Source organism: Stenella coeruleoalba, assembly GCF_951394435.1.
Source record: "Stenella coeruleoalba genome assembly, chromosome: 4".
Classification (NCBI taxonomy): Eukaryota; Metazoa; Chordata; class Mammalia; order Artiodactyla; family Delphinidae; genus Stenella; species Stenella coeruleoalba.
Window position 1 is genome coordinate 60,710,170 of NC_137149.1, and position 23,823 is coordinate 60,733,992.

The 23,823-nt window shown below is 37.7% G+C and overlaps 1 protein-coding gene across 3 annotated transcripts in view; it reads right to left on the reverse strand.

Moving 5' to 3' along the window:
• The window catches only part of ARAP2 (ArfGAP with RhoGAP domain, ankyrin repeat and PH domain 2), a 197,954-nt gene that overhangs the window by 8,534 nt on the left and 165,597 nt on the right, over positions 1–23,823 (reverse strand). For all 3 annotated transcript variants that reach the window (XM_079920687.1, XM_079920685.1, XM_079920686.1), the window contains 4 exons: positions 20,955–21,037; positions 19,811–19,846; positions 9,709–9,772; positions 3,550–3,684 (listed from right to left, as the gene is read on the reverse strand). In XM_079920687.1, coding sequence (XP_079776813.1) covers positions 3,550–3,684; positions 9,709–9,772; positions 19,811–19,846; positions 20,955–21,037 — 318 coding nt within the window. The remainder of the gene's footprint in view (positions 1–3,549; positions 3,685–9,708; positions 9,773–19,810; positions 19,847–20,954; positions 21,038–23,823) is intronic.

Here is a 23,823-nt window from a genome sequence, read left to right on the forward strand (position 1 = left end):
TGCTCATCACTTTCTAATATATATACTAGACAAGCTACTTATATCTCTTGTGATTATCTGAATGCCCTGCTAGAAAGTTAATGCAATGCAAAGATTCTTTTGTTTGATTTGTTCATTGACGTGCAAACCTATCACAGTGCCAGCACACAGGAAGTGGTCAATAAATATTTTCTGAATAGGAAGTGAAGAAAGCTTAAAAAAATTCAGATGTTTAATATTCTGTTCTATTTTCCTAAATTTCAGCAGATCAGGACATGAAATTTTGTAAGTCAAATTCAAGCTGAATAAAAACATTTTAATCAACATAAATTATAAATAATTTTGCAATTTAGAATTTTCTGATAAGCTCATGATTATACATCTCAGATAAGTATTTCTTCTCTAAAACTGATAGGAAGAAATATTTAGTTATTTAGTATCTAGTTGAATTCCAAAGTTTAATTAGAATATGTTTAAGAGAGATAGTAGTAATAGTTGCACAACCATGTGAATGTAATTAACGTACTATGCACTTAAAATGGTTAAAATGGAAAATTTATGTGTATTTTATCACAGTACAAAAAAAATGAGAGATTAGTAAAAATTATGGCTATTTAGCATAGGAATGTGACTGGGAGTTTATCAATATGAATCTTACTAAAAAGTTTCACGTGACATCTATTACGGAAAATCAAGGATCAATATAGAGTGGTTTTATATATTATACAGTTCTCATTACTTTTCAGTTATCAGCAGAAAGACTTTGGGACGCTCTTAGATGCAGAATTTAGAGGCCAAATATTCATACATGTAATGCTGAAATTTCAAGTAAAACTATGATATTAGCCTAAATGACATAACCTTATACAAAGGCGGGGAGGCATGATGAAGTGAACTGGTAGAAATCAAGAGATGGTACTGAGTGCTTTGCATGAACAATATGGTGTGTGGAGTGCCTTTGCATGTTATGGGGAAAGAAAGCCAAGGCATCAGTACTGTGGAAAGAAGGGCATCATTTATGTGCCGCACTATCCTTAAGGTCTTAATAATTTAAAAAGAAAGACTGATAAGGTATGAAATTTAGGAGAGTAAAAGGTAGGCTGGTCCAGACGATGCCAGTTTGTGTCAGAGGGCATTTAGAGAAAACTGTTTGTTTAAATGGAAATGAGGATCTGAAATGGAGTGTGTCTCCCAGCAGAGAGAACACCCCCCCTATGAAGTAAGGGCTTTTATTATCCCTAGGAGCTTACAGATAAAAGCTGAGCACAATGAACACGATGAAGTAGGTACCTAAGTGGAAGTAGGAGGGCCGTAGGTAGCATATAGCTTGTACATTCTTATGCACTATTTGCCTCTTCATGTATGATTTCCTTTGTCAACAACTTACTTCCTCTGGCTTATTCACTAGCTCACTACTAATTTACTCAATAAATTTTGGAAGGAAGCCATCCCTGCCTGGAGGAGGTATTCTCATACAAGTTTCTACTGAACCTCATGAAAGCAAGACAGCTCATGGAATGGGAAGTCACCAAATTCACCAATCTGTCAACAATTTGTTTGAAAAGCAACGCTTCTTGAATATATCTGTTGATATGACTATATATATATATATATATATATATATATATTTTTTTTTTTTTTGTGGTACGTGGGCCTCTCACTGTTGTGGCCTCTCCCATTGTGGAGCACAGGCTCCTGACACACAGGCTCAGCGGCCATGGCTCACGGGCCCAGCCGCTCTGTGGCATGTGGGATCCTCCCGGACCAGGGCACAAACCCATGTCCCCTGAATTGGCAGGCGGACTCTCAACCACTGCGCCACCAGGGAAGCCCGATATTACTATATTTTTTTCTTATGAATCTACTCTTAGTAATACTTTGTCATTTTATTAATATATTTTCTTATGTATTTACATAAATCTAATTCAATAACAAATATTTTATTGGTTCATATGAAAACTTGCAATTCTGTCCTTTTTAAGAATTAAATTTTAAAATTTGTTGAATTACCACATTTACTAAATTTACAAAAAAGCTTGGTTTAGTTTACTAACAAATTTTCTAGCAATTAGTATTTCACAAAATTGCTTTTTAAGCCTTTAACGATTTTGTTACAGTTTTTGTACAGTTTTCTGGTCTCAAGTATGCTAAAAAATAATTGTCTCTGAAATTCTGGATTTGGGATTAAGTAAGAAATTATTATATATTCAATCATCACCTCAGTTCTGTACTGGATACTGGTTAATGTATTTTGATCCTAATAATTTATTTTTTTGCTTTGCTCCGTAATCAATCCTGAGGCACTGTCAGGAGAAGCTGGAGTCACAGTAGGACACATCTACTCCCTATGTTTCTGTGTTCCCTAATCTGGGTTCTTGGGAAACATGACTCTTAAAATTTTAAGATTCCACATTAGCTGAGGAATCCATAGTTCTGCAAAGCAGTTTATTAGGAAGAAAAACCCGTAAGCGCAGAATGGCAGGAGGGACAAGCTCCTGAGTTCTTACTGTCTTATTCCTCCTTTTGATCACAGCAGCGCATAAGGACTGAACAGGCAACAAAGGGAATAAACCATTATTTCAAAGCTTTTATCTTCTGGAGAAGAAGCGTATTACAGTGAGATAAATGTTCAAGGAAAGACAGTCATGGAAAAACATTTAAAAAAAAATCTGATCACTAAATTAAAATGGCTTTTGTCTTTCAAAAGTTATTCCTGTTATACCTGAAACTAACACAACGTTGTAAATCAACTATACTCCAGTAAAAATTAAAAAAAAAAAGTTATTCCTGTTTGGAAAGCAAGGAACTCACACAGCTTAATGGCCAAACCTAGGCTCCAAGAAGAAATAACAGTATCTTTTACATGCTTTTCTTTTTGCTTTGAGGGACTCATTTAAGGCCTTGAAATGCACATTAGTTGCAAATTGTCTAATGAGTTTTGAGTGCAAACAGCCTATGTCTTTTTCCTGAATCAAGACTGATGCTACTTATGGTCACCCTGCCCTTCAAGGTGAGAAGGAAAGCACACAGTTTTCATGAAAGATGCCAAATCTTCTTTATTGATGCTCAGGGGTCATCTTGCAGTTCCTTATATTAACTGAGACACCCCATCGGTTCCCAGCCTCTGAAATTTGATTGTGTTACTGGAAAGTCTAACTACCATGACTCCAGACATTCTGCCATGGGCTCATTCTAAGGAGGTTAGAAGTGAACTTGTAAGGCTAATTTGAGACTGTGATTTTTATCACCAGAACTTATATATACATATTTAAGATTCTTGGCCACTTTAGGAATAAAAACAAAAAGTGGTATTGTACATATTTAATAGAGTGGTCAATGACATTATTAAAATTGATCATTTAAGAGAAGTTAATAAAATATAACACTTCAGAGAGTGGCATAGGGTCATTCATAAAGTTTTCTTGATGGATGTTATTTTTACTGTGCTTTTCAAAGTGCTTATTACTGTGCTTTTGAAACCAATGAAGTAATTAATGCATTTAATCACATTAAGACATAAGAAAACAAATGCTATGATTAATATAAAAACAAATAAAATCCTAACCTTACCTCAATATCTCTCCAGGCTTGGGTTGCATTTTTCTCATGCTGGATGGGAATTAGAGGCAAACCTCCAATTTTGGGAGTTTTGGTTATAGAACGTTTTCGTTCCTTTCCAGCTGGTGGCCATATATCACTTTCATGCTGTGGAAACAAAATTTCTTGCTGTGGGTGTGTGATTTTATTATGTGGTACACCTAATTATATAGTCACTTGGCTCCTTTCTCATATATCCAAGTCAGATGATCTGCTTTCCATGAGAAGGCCGTTTGTAATTATGATGTTCACTCTGATGGTGGTACCGCGTGAGGATGTAAAACTCTTAAGTGAACTGAGCTTTGAGGTCTCAGTTCAATTTCTAAACGTCAAATACATGTCTTCTGTACTACTTATCCAACCAAAAGGGGAAAAATATTTAAGGAAATCGGCAAATCTCTTTGTGGAAGAAAATTAATATACATGTCTACATTTTTAGGCCCTGTAATCAAAGCAATTGTACATTCATTTTCCCTTACCACCAAAGATAACTTTCGTGTCAAAATAATTTGACATTATATATACCCCAAGTCAACCTAAGGCATGGCTACTGGAAAAATTATCTTTATTTTATGACCTTTTGAAAAATGTTATTTTCATTTAATTGAATTCCAAAGAAACGTTACCTTGTACACAGACATTTATACTGAAAATCATTGTACAACAGAGAGTGGCACACATTTGTTCTCAAACTATTGACTACATATTCTGGGCACTGAGCAATTATAGATATGACTGGAGAAAAGGTAATTTTGCAAAGGGGAGAAATATCCATAGGTTAAAAATATAAGCTGTTGGATGATAAATCCTTAAGATATGCATATAAAAGAAAAATCTTTAAAGAATTTTTCTATTCTTCAGGGTAGATTAACTTTTCAGAAGTTGGGAAAAACAAATTGATTTTCAGACAACAACCTGTGAAAGAAATACAGAATACCAACTACACACAATGAGACGTTTACAGATGTTATGATGAAATGAAAACCATTTGGTAAACTATATAGCTAAATGCCTACTCATTTTTTTCCTCTAAAGAATGAACAGATTCTTATTCTTATGTTGCAATTAGTAGTTTAACGTTGTGTTTTATAGCAAAGAACTAATTTCAACAAATGTTGACTATATACTCACTATAAAATAGCAGCTAAGTTATACTGAGGGGCAGACTGCTTGCCTTTGTGCTTATCAATATACGGATATTATCTCATTTAATCCTCAATGATCCTATAGTGCAGGTCCTATTATTACTAGATTTAGTGCATAGGCATCAGATCTACCCTTGGATTTCAGTGAAGTGCTTACTTTGGTTCAGCAAATCTACAATGGTAAATTATACAATATTTCAATCAGAGAGAAAGTTACAAGCTTCATATTATTATTTTTATGTCATGGTCTTAAACTTGGTAAAAAAAACTTTGATATTACGTAATTGGGATGTTCCCAACATGTAAAGCTGGGAGAATACTGGCTGGGAAGGAATTAGGTAATCCTATGAATTATGCCTACACTTTTACTCACTGATGTATAATATATGTGTTAAATGGTATTTTGAGGAATCTAAGAGCAAATGTAGTTTTCAAACACATTTTTTTTTCTGACATGATATACAATGCGGTGAATACCAGCTAATTAGTTCTCACTGGATTGATCCAGGAGGTATTTTTCCCAATAACAGAAATCTTTAGATCTAAGTAATATGTTCTGATAACCTTTATAGTTATGTATAAGTGACTTCAAAAGTCATACTGCATGGAGCATATAGCTGAGGATCATACTCTCATTATAGTGATCACATCCCCAAATCTTCATTTCTGCATCCCACTTTTTCAAATTTTTTCCCCACATCTTTACTGAGGTATAATTGACAAAACTGTAAGGTATTTAAAGTGTACAACGTGATGATTTGATACATGCATACATTGTGAAAGGATTCCCCCCATCGAGTTAATCAGCATATCTATCATCTCACATATTTAACCTTTCTGGGTTTCTTTTGGTAAGAACATTTAAGTTCTACTCTCTTAGCAAATTTAAATTATATAATACAGTGTTATGAACTATAGTCACCATGTCATCTATTAGATCCTCAGACCTTATTCATCTTATATCTGAAAGTATGTACCCTTTTACCAGACTCTCACTATTTCCCCCACAGCCCCTGGCAACCAACTGTTCCATTCTGTTTCTATGAGTTTGATTTTTATATGGAATACCATGCAGTAATTGTCTTTGTCTGGCTTAATTCACTTAGCAAAATGCCCTCCAGGTTCATCCATGTTGTCCCAAATGACAGATTTCCTTTTTTAGGGCTGAACAATATTCCATTGTATACATGTTTGTATATATGTATGTGTGTGTATATACACACACACTACACACATCTTTATCCATTCATCCATCGATAGACACTTAAGGTTGTTTCCATACCTTGCCTATGGTGAATAATCCTGCAGTAAACATGGTTCTGCCTCTCACTTTCTGACCTTGACATCTTTCCAGGTAACCTAGTTTAGTTTCATTAACCCTAAATATTCTTTAGACTCCTTGAGATCTTCAGTCCATTCTCCACCACCATTCTACTTTTCACATTTTTTCCCACTTCCTTCACAGTCTGGCTTAGATTTCATGGTCAATCAGTATACTCACCTCCTTATAAATAAGATCAAGTCCTGTGCTGCTTCTCCTTTGATCATACTTGCCTGGCAAAGCCCCAAGCCTAGTTAAACCCAATTATACTTACTCCATGGGTGCCTCCAAATTGATGGAGGGGAAATAAAAAATAGAAAATCAATCTGGAGATGCATCTCACTTTAAATTTACCCTTAAATTTCAAGTGAGCACTTAGCCTTCCCTTCATATTCTAGTATAGTACAACTGGCTCCCTCACTCTCTGAAGGTATTATCTCATCTTTTATTCTGCCCCTACACTTCTAATATCCTACACTTCTAATATCCCTACACTTCTAATATCCACCCCTGACTCACATGTGGTGACCTCACTGATTTAATTGAAAAATTATTAGTAATCATCCAATAATTTCATTTTCCCACCATGAAATGTACCAGTCTCTCTGGTACATATAAACAAGGCTCCCTTCTCTTCCAATAAGTATTTACTCTGATTATAAATAACTCTGCCCCAATCATATCTATAATCACTCAGTGGGCCAGAATATATAGTCAATAATATGAGAACAAATGTGCCCCACACTCTGTTGTACAATGATTTTTTTTCACAATGCTGAACACATGCACTTGCTCACATTGCTTCCTGTTGGCTCAGGGCCTCTGCTGGTTTAATATTCTATCCTCTAATTCCTTGATAGAATTCTCTACATGTATCACCTGGTTTTCCTCCTTCCTCCAAGCTTCTTATTTCTTTTGCTCAATTTTTCACTTCTGTTTGACCTTTAACGTTTGGAATGTCCTAGGGCTTATTTGTCTGTCTTCTCTTTCTCTGTCTTTCCCTATAGCCTCCCCTCTCCAATTTTGTGTTCTAATTCTCTCTCATTCATACAGTCTCTCTCTCATCTCACCCTATCCTCCAATGGCCTTTCAATACAATCCAAATGCTGACTTCCACAAAATTTACATTTCGGCCCCAAACTTTTGCCTGAGTTGTTGATCTATACACCTAAACTGCTACTCATCATATCCCCTTGTATGTCTAACAGGCATCTCAGATTTCATGTGGCCAAAACAGAACTCTCAATTTTCTTCTGCATCTCTGATAATGTCACCTACATTCATCAGCTGCCCAAGGCCAAACAAACAACTCGGACTCTTCCTTGATTTCTACTCCTCAAACTGCTATAGCTGATCAATCTGTAAGCTTTACTGCCTCTACCTTCAAATACTCCTGGATCTGAATATGTCTTACCAGACCCACTGTTACCACCCTAGTCTGAGCTGCCATCTTCTTCCACAGAGCTGTTCTTCCTGCTTCCATCTTTGACCTTCTACAGTGCAGTTCAACAAAGGAACCAAAATTATTATTTTCCAGTAATATAAGCTGATTATATCTTTCCCTTGTTTCCCACTGAAACTCCTAAACTGGGACTACATCATCTGTCCCCTGCCTTCTTTATCTCTTACATCCTGTCTCAGATAGGCCTTCATGATAGTCATGGAATAAGTCAAGATTATAACATGTCAGGACCTTGCTGACCCCTAACCCTGCCCTGGAATGCTCTGCCTGTCCTGCATACCTGGCTCCCTCATTTCAGACAGGTCTCAGCACACCTTTCAGATACTCAGAAAGGTATTCCCTGAGAATCTTTCTCAATTAATGTCCTCCTTATATCAGTCACACTGGCTTTCCTTTCCCTAGCTTATTTTATTTATTGTTTTATCACACTAATATCTATTTGAAATTTTATCAGATTATCCTCTATACTATTTTAGAAATACTAATTGAGCATGTACTTTACTTTGGAAGATGTATTGGGTTCTGTGATGCAGATATATAATTAGTTCTAGTAAGACTGACAAGGTCCTTCCTCTCATGGAGTTTACATTTTAGTAGGAAAGACAGACATAAACCTAAAGACACAAATGCTTTTTAATTAGTATGACAGTGTTGAAGTAAAGAATGCTAAGGGTTCCTACAGCCTGAAGGTCTAATTGGTCTGAAGGTCAGGGAAGGTTTCTCTGAGAATGTGACATGTAAGCCGAAGACTTTTGAGGCAGGGGTAAGGATGGGGATGGATATTAGAAAAGTATTCAGGGCACCAGAAAGAATGCATTGTAAGGGGCACTCACTGTTGGATTTTGTGTGTGTGTGTGTGTGTGTGTGTGTGTGTGTGTGTGTGTGTGTATGTATGTATTAACGTATATATTAATGTTTGCTATTTTCCTGTCTCTTTCCCTATGGAGGTGAACCATTAAATCCTCAAATCCAAAAGGACCTTAGTGTTTACCTTAATCCTAAGAAGTGGAATGAACTTAAGAAATGTAATTGGGCTGAGTCTCTGGGGCCAACACAATGAGGGACAGGTGAGTCAGGAAGAAATAACTTGGTGGTAAGAGCAACCTCTGCTTCCTGGCTATTTACACCTTAATTTTCAACTACAGAGTCTACTGACTTCAGTTATAAAAATGAAAACAATTTAGTTGTGCCATAACCAGACACTGTAACAGTTTTAGACTCTATAGTTCCAATCTTACTAATACTTCAAGCCTACTCTTTTTACAGTAGGACTTGAATATCTGGATTTTTAAACAGTCACAAAAAAGAAGCAAAGTCTCTAAAATGTTAGCCACTGGTCTTTTTCTGAAAATGCATTCCCAGGTAGTAATAGTAGAATCGGGCTGAGAAAAGCAGTGTTTATTAACCACTGGGAAGGTTAATAAGTTACATGAACAGAGAAAATGGTTTTCAAAACAAATAAGGACAAGATTTGGGGGTGAATTAACTTCTCACCTGTAAGAGAAACAGGGAAGCACATTCTCAGTAATAAACAGTGGCAACTTAATTGTTACCAGTGAATTTCAATGCTCTTGTGGGGAAGCGTTGCTGGGAATTCGGCCAGACAAGGTTGGGGAAGAAACCAGTCCTATTAATGGGTCTATTTAACCCGTCACTGAAAGAGTGAGTGCTCCAATAGGGAGGAGACTAATTGGGGAATTGAGTATAGATGTTGGCCTCTGGTGCCTCTGTGTTAAACCACTAACTAAATGTATGGTCCTAAGCAAATCATGGAGCCTTTGGTAACCTTTGTTCCCTCATCTATAAGCAGTGCCATGCAATTTGTTGCAAGGAATACATGAGTTAACTCTTTTGAAGTATCTAGCACACAATATGTATTTAAAGAAATGTACGTTCCTGTCCTTGTTTCTGGAAAAAGCAGGAAGCTGTGGGGAGAACAAGAAGGAAAAGAGCACATTTTCTAAACAAAGATTAATGTGGGACTGCAAAAAAAAAAAAAAAAAAAAAAAGATGCAACAAAGAGTAGACTCTCTTTCAAAGAGTAATGGGTAAATCTGGGTTCTCATATATTTAAAAAAACATGAATGAGAAAATAAAAGTATGCACATAAAACTCATTAAAAATTCTTTGAAAACTACTACCCTATTAACATTTGCTATAAACAGTTGTTATACTTTACTGGCTAGTTGAAACAGATACAATACCTGGGCGATAAAGATGTTGGCCATCCACTCCATCTGAGTTTGTGAACTATCACAACACAGGTGCCTGCAAAACAATGTTTATAAAATATAATATTGAAAAAGACAGTGGAATTCTCCAGTGTATTTATTTGGTGAGTAAGTGATCAGAAACCTCTTGGGGTTTCTCCTCTTAATGACATTAATGTCATCAAAATGGGAGTATTTCAATACAAGTTGCTTCAGGCTTCTGTTAAGTGTACAGTATCAAAACAGTATAAATATGCTAGTTTAACCAAAATATAGCCAAAGCCTTTGGTAACTGCTGAAAAATGATTGGTGGTATTTTTGGAAAGGCAGAAAGGTCAATGTCATTTGCTTTCTTAGGTACGTGACTGTATAACATCTTTTTCCCCAGAAACTCTGAGCCTAAGAAGAAAAAGTTTGTGCACATAAGAGCAGATTTTTGAAAAAGGCTTAATCAGCCACTTTCATTATGATTATAAACATTATACCCACAAGGCTCATGAAAAATGAACTAAATGAAAAACCACTGCATGTCCAATAACACTGATTCAGTAACCTTTTATTGAAAACCTACACAAAACAGAGATGTTGCCCTCTAGGTTCACATCCTCTATTAGGGGAGCCAGGAATATAAACAAATAAATTATAAGACAGTGAGAAAAAGAGAAAGTAAAGTTGAACACAAACATAAAAAGAAAGGGAGCTTCAAGATGGCGGAAGAGTAAGACATGGAGACCACCTTCCTCCCCACAAATACATCAGAAATACATCTACATAAGGAACAACTCCTACAGAACACCTACTGAACTCTGGCAGAAGACCTCAGATGTCCTAAAAGGCAAACTCCCCACATACCTGGGTAGGGCAAAAGAAAAAAGAAAAAACAGAGACAAAAGAATAGGGACAGAACCTGCACCAGTGGGAGGGAGCTGTGAAGGAGGAAAGATTTCCACACACTAGAAGCCCCTTCGCGGGTGGAGACTGTGGGTGGCGGAGCGGGCAAGCTTCGGAGCCACGGAAGAGAGCACGGTAACGGGTGCGGAGGGCAAAGCGGAGAGATTCCTGCATGGAGGATCGGTGCCGACCAGCACTCACCAGCCCAAGAGGCTTGTCTGCTCACCTGCCGGGACAGGTGGCTGCTGGGAGCTGAGGCTCGGGCTTCCATCGGATCCCAGGGAGAGGAATGGGGTTGGCTGCGTGAACACAGCCTGAAGGGGGCTACTGCGCCACAGCTAGCTGGGAGCGAGTCCGGGAAAAAGTCTGGAACTGCCTAAGAGGCAAGAGACTTTTTCTTGCCTCTTTGTTTCCTGGTGTGCGAGGAGAGGGGATTAAGAGTGTGGCTTAAAGGAGCTCCAGAGATGGGCGCAAGCTGTGGATATCAGCGTGGACCCCAGAGATGAGCATGAGACACTAAGGATGCTGCTGAAGCCACCAAGGAGCCTGTGTGCAAGCACAGGTCACTATCCACACCTCCCCTCCCAGAATCCTGTGCAGCCCGCCACTGCCAGGGTCCCGTGATACAGGGACAACTTCCCCGGGAGGACACACAGTGCACCTCAGGCAGGTGCAACATCACAACAGTCTCTGCCACTGCAGGCTTGCCCCGAAATCCGTACCCCTCACTCCCCCAGGCCTGAGTGAGCCAGAGCCCCCAACTAAGCTGCTCCTTTAATCCCGTCCTGAGCAAAGAACAGATGCCCTTAGTGACCTACATGCAGAGGCGGGGCCAAATCCAAAGCTGAATCCCAGGAGCTGTGCAAACAAAGAAGAGAAAGGGAAATCTCTCCCAGCAGCCTCAGGAGCAGAGAATTAAATCTCCACAGTCAACTTGATGTACCCTGCATCTGTGGAATACCTGAATAGACAAAGAATCATCCCAAACTGAGGATGTTGACTTCAGGAGCAACGATATATATATATTTTTTCCTGTTTCTCTTTTTGTGAGTGTGTATTTGTATACTTCTGTGTGTGATTTTGTCTCTATAGCTTTGCTTTTACCATTTGTCCTAGGGTGCTGTCTGTCCATTTTTTTTGTTTTTTAGTTTTCAGCACTTGTTATCATTGGTGGATATCGTTTTTGGTTTGTTGCTCTCTTCTTTCTTTCTTTTTATTACTTAAAATTTTTTTAAAATTATTATTTAACAATTTATTTTATTTTAATTTATTTTATTTTATCTTCTTTGTTTCTTTTTTTTCTCCCTTTTATTCTGAGCCGTGCGGATGACAGGCTCTTGGTGCTCCAGCCAGACATAAGGGCTGTGCCTCTGAGGTGGGAGAACCAAGTTCAGGACACTGGTCCACAAGAGACCTCCTAGCTCCACATAATATCAAAGGGCGAAAATCTCCCAGAGATCTCCATCTCAACGCCAAGACCCAGCTCCACTCAACGACCAGCAAGTTACAGTGCTGGACAGCCTATGCCAAACAACTTACAAGACAGGAACACAACCCTACCCATTAGCAGAGAGGATGCCTAAAATCATAATAAGGCCACAGAAACCCCAAAACACACCACCAGATGTGGACCTGCCCACCAGAAAGACAAGATCCAGCCTCATCCACCAGAACATAGGCACTAGTCCCCTGCACCTGGAAGCCTACACAACCCACTGAACCAACCTTAGCCACTGGGGAAAGACACCAAAAACAACAGGAACTACGAACCTGCAGCCTGCGAAAAGGAGACCCCAAACACAGTAAGTTAAGCAAAATGAGAAGACAGAGAAACACACAGCAGATGAAGGAGCAAGGTAAAAACCCACCAGACCTAACAAATGAAGAGGAAATAGGCAGTCTACCTGAAAAAGAATTCAGAATAATGATAGTAAAGATGATCCAAAATCTTGGAAATAGAATGGAGAAAATACAAGAAATGTTTAACAAGGACCTAGAAGAATGAAAGAGCAAACAAACAGTGATGAAGAACACAATACATGAAATTAAAAATTCTCTAGAAGGCATCATTAGCAGAATAACTAAGGCAGAAAAACGGGTAAGTGACCTGGAACATAAAATAGTGGAAATTACTACAGAGCAGAATAAAGAAAAAATAATGAAAAGATTGAAGACATTCTCAGAGACCTCTGGGATAATATTAAACGCACCAACATTTGAATTATAGGGGTCCCAGAAGAAGAAGAGAAAAAGAAAGGGACTGAGAAAATATTTGAAGAGATTATAGTTGAAAACTTCCCTAATATGGGAAAGGAAATAGGTAATCAAGTCCAGGAAGCACAGAGAGACCCATATAGGATAAGTCCAAGGAGAAATATGCTAAGACACATATTAATCAAACTATCAAAAAATTAAATACAAAGAAAAAGTATTGAAGGCAGCAAGGGAATAACAACAAATAACACACAAGGGAATCCCCATAGGTTAACAGCTGATCTTTCAGCAGAAACTCTGCAAGCCAGAGGGAGTAGAAGGACATATTTAAAGTGATGAAGGAGAAAAACCTACAACCAAGATTTCTCTACCCAGCAAGTATCTCATTCAGATTTTGTTGTTGTTGTTGTGGTACGCGGGCCTCTCACTGTTGTGGCCTCTCCTGTTGCAGAGCACAGGCTCCGGACATGCAGGCTCAGCGGCCATGGCTCATGGGTGCAGCCGCTCCACGGCATGTGGGATCTTCCCGGACCAGGGCATGAACCCGTGTCCCCTGCATCGGCAGGCGGACTCCCAACCACTGCGCAACCAGGGAAGCCCTCATTCAGATTTGATGGAGAAATTAAAACCTTTACAGACAAGCAAAAGCTAAGAGAACTCAGGACCACCAAACCAGCTTTACAACAAATGCTAAAGGAACTTCTCTAGGCAGGAAACAAAAGAGAAGGAAAAGACCTACAATAACAAACGCAAAACAATTAAGAAAATGGGAATAGGAACATACATGTCGATAATTACCTTAATGTAGATGGATTAAATGCTCCAACCAAAAGACACAGACTGGCTGAATGGATACAAAAACAAGACCCATATATATGCTGTCTACAAGAGACTCACTTCAGACTTAGGAACACATACATACTGAAAGTGAGGGGATGGAAAAAGATATTTCATGCAAATGTAAATCAGAAGAAAGTTGGAGTAGCAATTCTCATATCTACAAAATAGCCTTGAAAACAAAGAGTATTACAAGAGACAAAGAAGGACACTACATAATGATTAAGGGATAAATCCAAGAAGAAGATATAACAATTGAAAATATTTATGAACCCAATACAGGAGCACCCCAATATATAAGGCCAATACTAACAGCCATAAAAGGGGAAATCAACATTAACACAATCATAGTAGGGGACTTTAACACCCCACTTTTACCAATGGACAGATCATCCAAAATGAAAATAAATAAGGGAACACAAGCTTTAAGTGATACATTAAACAAGATGGACTTAATTGATATTTATAGGACAATCCATCCAAAAACAACAGAATACATTCTTCTCAAGTGCTCATGGAACATTCTCCAGGATAGATCATATCTTGGGTCACAAATCAAGCCATGGTAAATTTAAGAATACTGAAATCATATCAAGTATCTTTTCCGACCACAACGCTATGAGACTAGATATCAATTACAGGAAAAAATCTGTAAAAAATACAAACACATGGAGGCTAAACAACACACTACTTAATAACCAAGAGATCACTGAAGAAATCAAAGGGGAAATCAAAAAATACCTAGAAACAAATGACAATGAAAACAGGTTGGCCCAAAAACTATGGGATGCAGCAAAAGCTGTTCTAAGAGGGAAGTTTATAGCAATACAATTCTACCTTAAGAAACAAGAAACATCTCAGATTAACAACCTAACCTTACACATAAAGCAATTAGAGAAAGAAGAACAAAAAACGCCAACGTTAGCAGAAGGAAAGAAATCAAAAAGATCAGATCAGAAATAAATGAAAAAGAAATTATGAAAACGATAGCAAAGATCAATAAAACTAAAAGCTGGTTCTTTGAGACAATAAACAAAATTGATAAATCATTAGCCAGACTCATCAAGAAAAAAAGGGAGGGAGCCTGAACCAAGATAGTAGAGTAGAAGGAATTCCTCTCACGCCCTCTTGTGAGAACACCAGAATCACAACTAGCTGCTGGACAATCATAGACAAGAAGACACTGGAACTCACCAAAAAAGATACCCCATATCCAAAGATAAAGGAGAAGCCACAATGAGATGGTATGAGGGGCACAGTCACTGCAAAATCAAATCCCATAACTGCTAGGTGGGTGACTCAGAGACTGGAGAACACTTATACCACAGAAGTCCACCCACTGGAGTTAAGGTTCTGAGGCCCTCGTCAGCCTTCCTAACTTTGGGGTCTGGCAATGGGAGGAGGAATTCCTAGAGAATCAGACTTTGAAGGCTAGTGGGATTTGATTGCAGGAATTCGACAGGATTGGGGGAAACAGAGACTGCACTTTTGGAGGGCACACACAAAGCACTGTGTGCATTGGGACCCAGGGGAAGGAGCAGTAACCCCAGGGGAGACTGAACCAGACCTACCAGCTAGTGTTGGAGGGTCTCCTACAGAGGCGGGGGGTGGCTGTGGCTCACCATGGGGACAAGGACACAGGCAGCAGAAGTTCTGGGAAGCAGTCCTTGGCATGAGCCCTCCCAGAGTCGGCCATTAGCCACACCATAGAGCCCAGATAGGCTCCAGTGTTGCATTGCCTCAGGCCAAACAACCAATAGGGAGGGAACCCAGCCTCACCCATCAGCAGTCAAGTAGATTAAAGTTTTACTGAGCTCTGACCACCAGAGCAACACCCAGCTCTACCCACCACGATTCCCTCCCATCAGGAAACCTGCACAAGCCTCTTAGATAGCCTCATCCACCAGAGGGCAGACAGCAGAAGCAAGAAGAACTACAGTCCTGTAGCCTGGGGAACAAAAACCACATCCGCAGAAAGATAGACAAGATGAAAAGGCAGAGCGCTGTGTACCAGATGAAGAAACAAGATAAAACCCCAGAAAAACGACTAAATGAAGTGGAGATAGGCAACCTTCCAGAAAAAGAATTCAGAATAATGATAGTGAAGATGACCCAGGACCTCAGAAAAAAAATGGAGGCAAAGATTGAGAACATGCAAGTAATGTTTAACAAAGACATAGAAGAATTAAAGAACAAACAAATAGAGATGAACAATACAATAACTGAAATGAAAACTACACTAGAAGGAATCAATAGCAGAATAACTGAGGCAGAAGAATGGATAAGTGACGTGGAAGACAGAATGGTGGAATTCACTGCTGCAGAATAGAATAAAGAAAAAAGAATGAAAAGAAATGAAGACAGCCTAAGAGACCTCTGGGACAACATTTGCATTATAGGGGTCCCAGAAGGAGAAGAGAGAGAGAAAGATCCCGAGAAAATATTTGAAGAGATTACAGTGAAAACCTTCCCTAACATGGGAAAGGGAATAGCCACCGAAGTCCAGGAAGCACAGCGAGTCCCATGCAGGATAAACCCAAGGAGAAACATGCTGAGACACATAGTAATCAAATTGGCAAAAATTAAAGATAAAGAAAAATTATTGAAAGCAGCAAGGGAAAAACGAAAAATAACATACAAGGGAACTTCCATAAGGTTAACAGCTGATTTCTCAGCAGAAACTCTACAAAGCCACAAGGGAGTGGCATGATATACTTAAAGTGATGAAAGGGAAGAACCTACAACCAAGTTTACTCTACCTGGCAAGGATCTCACTCAGATTCGATGGAGAAACCAAAAGCTCTACAACAAATGGCACAGGAACTTCCCTAAGTGGGAACCACAAGAGAAGAAAAGGACCTACAAAAACACACCCTAAACAATTAAGAAAACAGTCATAGGAACATACATATCGATAATTACCTTAAACGTGAATGGATTAAATGCTCCCACGAAAAGACACAGGCTTGCTGAATGGATACAAAAACAAGACCCATCTATATGCTGTCTACAAGAGTCCCACTTCAGACCTAGGGACACATACAGACTGAAAGTGAGGGGATGGAAAAAGATATTCCATGCAAATGGAAATAAAAAGAAAGCTGAAGTAGCAATACTCATATCAGATAAAATAGATATTAAAATAAAGAATGTTACAAATGACAAGGAAGGACAATACATAATGATCAATCCAAGAAGAAGATATAACAGTTATAAATATGTATGCACCCAACATAGGAGCACCTCAATACATAAGGCAACTGCTAATGGCTGTACAAGAGGAAATCGACAGTAACAGAATAATTTTGGGGGACTTTAACACCTCACTTTACACCAATGAACAGACCATCCAAAATGAAAATAAATAAGGAAAGAGAAGCTTTAAATGACACAAGAGACCAGATATCTTTAATTGACATTTATAGGACATTCCACCCAAAAGCAGCAGATTACACTTTCATCTCAAGTGCGCAGGGAACATTCTCCAGGATAGATCACATCTTGGGTCACAAATCAAGCCTCAGTAAATTTACGGAAATTGAAATCATATCAAGCATCTTTTCTGACCACAATGCTATGAGATTAGAAATGAATTACAGGGGAAAAAACATAAAAAACACAAACACATGGAGGCGAAACACTAGGTTACTAAATAACCAAGAGATCGCTGAAGAAATCAAAAAGGAAATCAAAAAATAGCTAGAGACAAATGATAATGAAAATACGACAACCCAAAACATATGGGATGCAGTAAAAGCAGTTCTAAGAGGGAAGTTTATAGCTATACAAGCCTACCTCAAGAAACAAGAAAAATCTCAAATAAATAATCTAACCTTACACCTAAAGGAACTAGAGAAAAAAGAAGAAACAAAATCCACAGTTAATAGAAGGAAAGAAATCATAAATATCAGAGCAGAAATAACTGAAATAGAAACAAAGAAAAGAATAGCAAGGATCAATACAACTAAAAGCTGGTTCTTGGAGAAGATAAACAAAATTGATAAGCCATTAGCCAGACTCATCAAGAAAAAGAGGGAGAGGACTCAAATCAATAAAATTAGAAATGAAAAAGGAGAAGTTACAACAGACACTGCAGAAATACAAAGCATCACAAGAGACTACTACAAGCAACTCTATGCCAATAAAATGGACAACCTGGAAGAAATGGACAAATTCTTAGAAAGGTATAACCTTCCAAGACTGAACCAGGAAGAAATAGAAAATATGAACAGACCAAACACAAGTAATGAAATTGAAACTGTGATTAAAAATCTTCCAATAAACAAAAGTCCAGGACCAGATGGCTTCACAGGTGAATTCTATCAAACATTTAGAGAAGAGCTAACACCCATCCTTCTCAAACTCTTCCAAAAAGTTGCAGAGGAAGGAACACTCCCAAACTCATCCTATGAGGCCAGCATCACCCTGATACCAAAACCAGACAAAGATACTACAAAAAGAGAAAATTATAGGCCAATATCACTGATGAATATAGGTGCAAAAATCCTCAACAAAATACTAACAAACAGAATCCAACAACACATTAAAAGGATCATATACCATGATCAAGTAGGATTTCTCCCAGGGATGCAAGGATTCTTCAATATATGCAAATCAATCAACATGATACACCATATTAACAAACTGAAGAATAAAAACCATATGACCATCTCAATAGATGCAGAAAAAGCTTTGACAAAGTTCACCACCCATTTATGATAAAAACTCTCCAGAAAGGGGGCATAGAGGGAACCTACCTCAACATAATAAAGGCTATATATGGCAAACCCACAGCAAACATCATTCTCAATGGTGAAAAAATGAAAGCATTTCCTCTAAGATCAGGAACAAGACAAGAATGTCCACTCTCACCGCTCTTATTCAAAATAGTTTTGGAAGTCCTAGCCTCAGCACTCAGAGAAGAAAAAGAAATAAAAGGAATACAAATTGGAGAAGAAGAAGTAAAGCTGTCACTGTTTGCAGATGACATGATACTATACATAGAGAATCCTAAAGATGCCACCAGAAAACTACTAGAGCTAATCAATGAATTTGGTAAAGTAGCAGGATACAAAATTAAAAAATTAAGAAATCTCTTGCATTTCTATATACTAATGATGAAAAATCTGAAAGAGAAATTAAGGAAACACTCCTATTTACCATTGCAGCAAAAAGAATAAAATACCTAGGAATAAACCTAGCTAGAGAGACAAAAGACCTGTATACACAAAATTATGACACTGATGAAAGAATTAAAGATGATACCAACAGATGGAGAGATATACCATGTTCTTGTATTGGAAGAATGAATACTGTGAAAATGACTATACTACCCAACACAATCTACAGATTCAATGCAATCCCTATCAAATTACCACTGGCATTTTTTATGGAATTAGAACAAAAAATCTTAAAATTTGTATGGAGACACAAAAGACCCAGAATAGTCAAAGCAGTCTTGAGGGAAAAAAGCAGAGCTGGAGGAATCAGACTCCCTGACTTCAGACAATACTACAAAGCTACAGTAATCAAGACAATATGGTACTGGCACAAAAACAGAAACATAGATCAATGCAACAAGATAGAAAGCCCAGAGGTAAACCCACGCACCTATGGTCAACTAATCTATGACAAAGGAATCAAGGATATACAAGGGAGAAAAGACAGTCTCTTCAAAAGTGGTGCTGGGAAAACTGGACAGCTACATGTAAAAGAATGAAGTTAGAACAGTCCCTAACACCATACACAAAAATAAACTCAAAATGGATTAGAAAAAAAAATACCTCTATGGAAAGAACAGGTTTGAAACTAAGATTTTTTATTTTTTACTCTGAGTTTTGGTGACTTATTATCCTTTATTTAAAACTGAGTTTTGCCTGCTTATCCCATAAAACCAGAGATTCCTCATTTACATAATGAGTAGGAAGAAATCATGTGTAGCTTCTCTTTACAGGCAGTGGCAAATAGGATACATGAGACTGAAATAGACCTAAACCCTGAAGCAAATCTACTTTCCTCTTCTTAGGCTCAAAGTATTTAGAAAAGATTTTAACTTCACTTAGAAGAAACATTTCCTGTCTCTAGATCTATCTGCCAAATACTAATCCTGTATCATCAATATATCAAATCCAAAACTTGCTGGCTGTTAACTTACCAGAGATGTTTTTCAGAATATGCCGTCAATCCCCAACTGCATCACATGGGAAAAAAACACATGCATACATATTAAAAATGATTCATTTTACAAGATAATACACAGGATTAGATGTTAAGGAGGTAATATTTAATGGTGGGAATGCATAACAGAATTGATACCCACAAGTGATGATTCATTGGGTATCATTTATCTAGAGGTAAATGATAAATGTTGAGGTATTTGGCTACAAATTTAAATACACTGAAGGACACAGGGGGAAAGGGTCTCATGATGTTATGCGGCAGTGGGGGAAATCTCTCACAGGATATTCGGGGCTGAGTAAGGCCAGATGTCTAGGAAAATGGCCAAAATAAGATAATATATATATATTTACTTATTGATACTGTGAGAAATTTTAAAGAATGTGCCAGTCACAACACAGATATATGTGCTGGGCTTAGAAATTAAGCACAGAGGCAAAAGTGAGGACATTTTCAGTGACAGAATCTGAATCATATGCAGTTCATTAAAATGGCATTTCATGATATTAAAAGTATTAGTGCAAACATTAATTAGCTAATCAAAGTAATCCGTGATGAGAAAGTGTGGTATAACTCGAATGTTGGGTTGATTCAAGTGCTAATGAGAAACATAATATTTAAGAAGGGTCCACTTCCTCTCAACCATCTGTGTGCTGTGGGTTTATTACCAAACTCAGCAAAACGAAGGGGGCAAATTATAAAGCCAGGACCAAGATGATGTAAAAGCCATGGAGGCTGGAGGGCAGCATTTGTCTTCCTTTGGGTAGACTTGTTTGGAACATTCCTTACATCGCTAGGCTGTGACTGAGCAAGGAATGGGATGTGGAGAAACCCATGTGCTTCTCAGTAGACAGGGCCTTCTGGGGATTTCTTGTTCTACACAGAGGAGATGCAATCACCCAGTAGCTTGACTTGAGCGGGAACATCATCATCCCTCCTCATCCACCCACACAGGTTCCCTTGATCTGCCATAGGTCCCCTGCCACATGTCTGTGGCAACTTAAGGAATCTTTCTAAAGCTTAACTTATAACAAGTTAGACTAATGCCACTGATCCCTAAGTCCTTGAACAGATATACTTTCCTGTAACTTTTTCAACAGCTCTTCCCTTCCAAGCTTTACCTTGTTGGAGGCTTCATCTTCTTTTTTACTCCAAGATAAAACTTCATTGAACTGAGAGAAAACATTTTGTCAGGTTTACTACTCTGTAAAGGAAAACAAGGTAAATTTGTAATTAAACAGATTTTATCTGTATCCTTCTATTTTCCTTAAGTATTAAGAATCAAGTTTAGAATTATTAGTTTCTCCAATGTTTCATGAATGTAATACCAAATTTTTAGTAAATGAAGATTGTTTTGATTAAAATGTTATAAATTTAAATAAATCTGGATACATACATATGATTACATATGTGTGTATATATACAAACACACACATACAATAATTCCTTATTCAAAACACTTGGGACCAGATGTATATGAGAATTGATAATTTTTCAATTTTTCATACTTAAAAAATACATGTGCAATATATTTTGTAACTCCATGATACCACCAGTGTTGTCTGGGGCAGCACCCTATATTCAAATATATTCATATTTCTCTACAAAAATGCATGACATTTCATACAGTGTGAATAAGTAAAGGTCATAAATATTGTTATGGACTGAATGTTAGTCCACAGTATAGATGAGAATTTAAGTTGAAAAACTTTGGTTAACAATTATCCCAGTCCTTATTAAACAAATCTTTCTTTAGACATGCATTTATGATGGCATAATTATCAAAAATAAATTATGATAAACAGTTACATCTTTTACCTCACTTTATGTTACCAATGCTATCTCTGTTCATTTTTATGCCAGGATATTATCTAACCTATTTTAGTTTTACTGTATGAATAAATAGTTGGATGGGAAATACTTGACAATTATTTTACTTTTTATGTCCCCCAAAATGTTTGTAAATACTCTTCTCTGTTTACCCTTTGAGGTGAGTTATCAAATCATTTTTTCCAAGTTCTAAAAATAATTCCCTTTGCGATTTTGAAAAGAATTACATTAAACCTATAGATCAATATTAGTAGACTTTGTCTTTTTGTGTTTTTATATATAAATTTATTTTTTGGCTGCTTTGGGTTTTCGTTGCTGGGCGTGGGCTTTCTCTAGTTGCGGTGAGTGGGGGCTACTCCTCGTTGCTGTGCACAGGCTTCTCACTGCCTTGGCTTCTCTTGTTGCAGAGCACAGGCTCTAGGCAGGCAGGCTTCAGTAGTTGTGGCACACTGGCTCAGTAGTTGTGGCTCGAGGGCTCTAGCGCGCAGGCTCAGTAGTTGTGGCGCACAGGCTTAGTTGCTCTGCGGCATGTGGGATCTTCCTGGACCAGGGCTCGAACCCGTGTCCCCTGCATTGGCAGGCGGATTCTTAACCACTGCACCACCAGGGAAGTCCATAGATCAATATTAGTAGACTTTACATTAATTTTCTTTCATTTCTATCAGTGCAGTTCTGTAGTCTTCTTCATGTAAGCCTCTTCTTCTTAAGGTCATTTTCTGGTAGTTTATGTGTTTGGTTTGGGGGTATTGATTTTTTAGCTTGCTACTTTACTGAATGTTAAGGAATAACACTTGAAGTCTGATATGGAACAGTGAGGTAGCTTTGTAATTCAGTAAGTTTTCCATATAGGAAAGAGTCAAGGAGAGGAGAACGTAGGAGTGTATATAGTAGCACAGACTCCTGGATACCTTTGTCAGAGGTTCAATCGGATTACATCTGTGGTTAATGTCTCTCCTCAAAGCTTAGACTGCTAGTCCCAATGGAGGCAGCAGCAGGGTCAGGTGAGAGGCTGCAATTCCAGTAGTACAGGTAGAGGGGACCTGCACATTTAAGAATGAGAAGCACTGTGCCTGATCTAAGTGGTCTTATTTATACACGGCATTGATAAGCCCAGGACTGCCTATATTTTGAAACACTGTTGGCAATAGATAGAGAGCCTGAAGTAATACAACTGATTCCCAAGCCACTCTGGACATGCCAGCTCATGACTTTGTATTTTATCCTGTCCAAAGAGAACACAGATGCCATAATTTAAGATGAGTTCAGCCAAGGTGGAAAGAAACCCTTTTCAGTTTCAGTCTTTAAACTGAATAAGCATAAATAGGAACTGTAAGGATCCTAATGCAAAGTTCTATTAAAAGAAATCTCTTTTGGCATTATAACTTTACTGTTGGTTTATTACAACTCTTTAGGTATGTGTACCTTCTGGAGTATTTCTTCAAAAAGTTGAGGTGTTATGAAGTGTATAGTATGTTGCTACAGGCAGTATATTTCAAAGTAAAATTTTTAACTGAGCCAATTAAATTAGTGTGCTTAAAAAATTATTCTTGTTACTAAGAAGAGTTTGCTTATTAGTGCATGCAACTTTTAACGACCACTCCCTCCCCATTTGCTGTTTTCACACCATTAATAGTGTAATGATAATATTCGTTGAAACTTCTCACCTTTTATGTAAATCAAGTCTGAAAACATTTTAATTAACATTTTCTGTGCAGGGAAAACTCTCAAAACAAAATATATCTTCCTCTGTGTATTACCCTAATTTGTTGTTAATGAGCATTCATAAATTATCTCTAATTAACACATAGTCTCTTTAAATACACTTTTCAATTTGTAATTTCTACTCCCTTCTCAGTAAATCATTTTCTAAATATGTACAAGCACACATATATTAAGGGCAACTGTCAAACCAGAGCCAAATCTTTATTCAAATAAGCTAGGAGTTTTTTTACTATTGATTATTTACTGTAAAATCATTTGAAAAGCAAACACTGCCAGTGACTTGACCATCAATATTAAAAGGGAAAGACCAGCAGCATGAAGAAATAACCAGCAAAATAACACCATGTGTTGAAAATAACAGTAGTTTGAGTTTAAAGGAAAACCACAAGTCTCTCATCTGCTTGCCTTAATGTGCAAATTAAAATATCAGTTGCATTA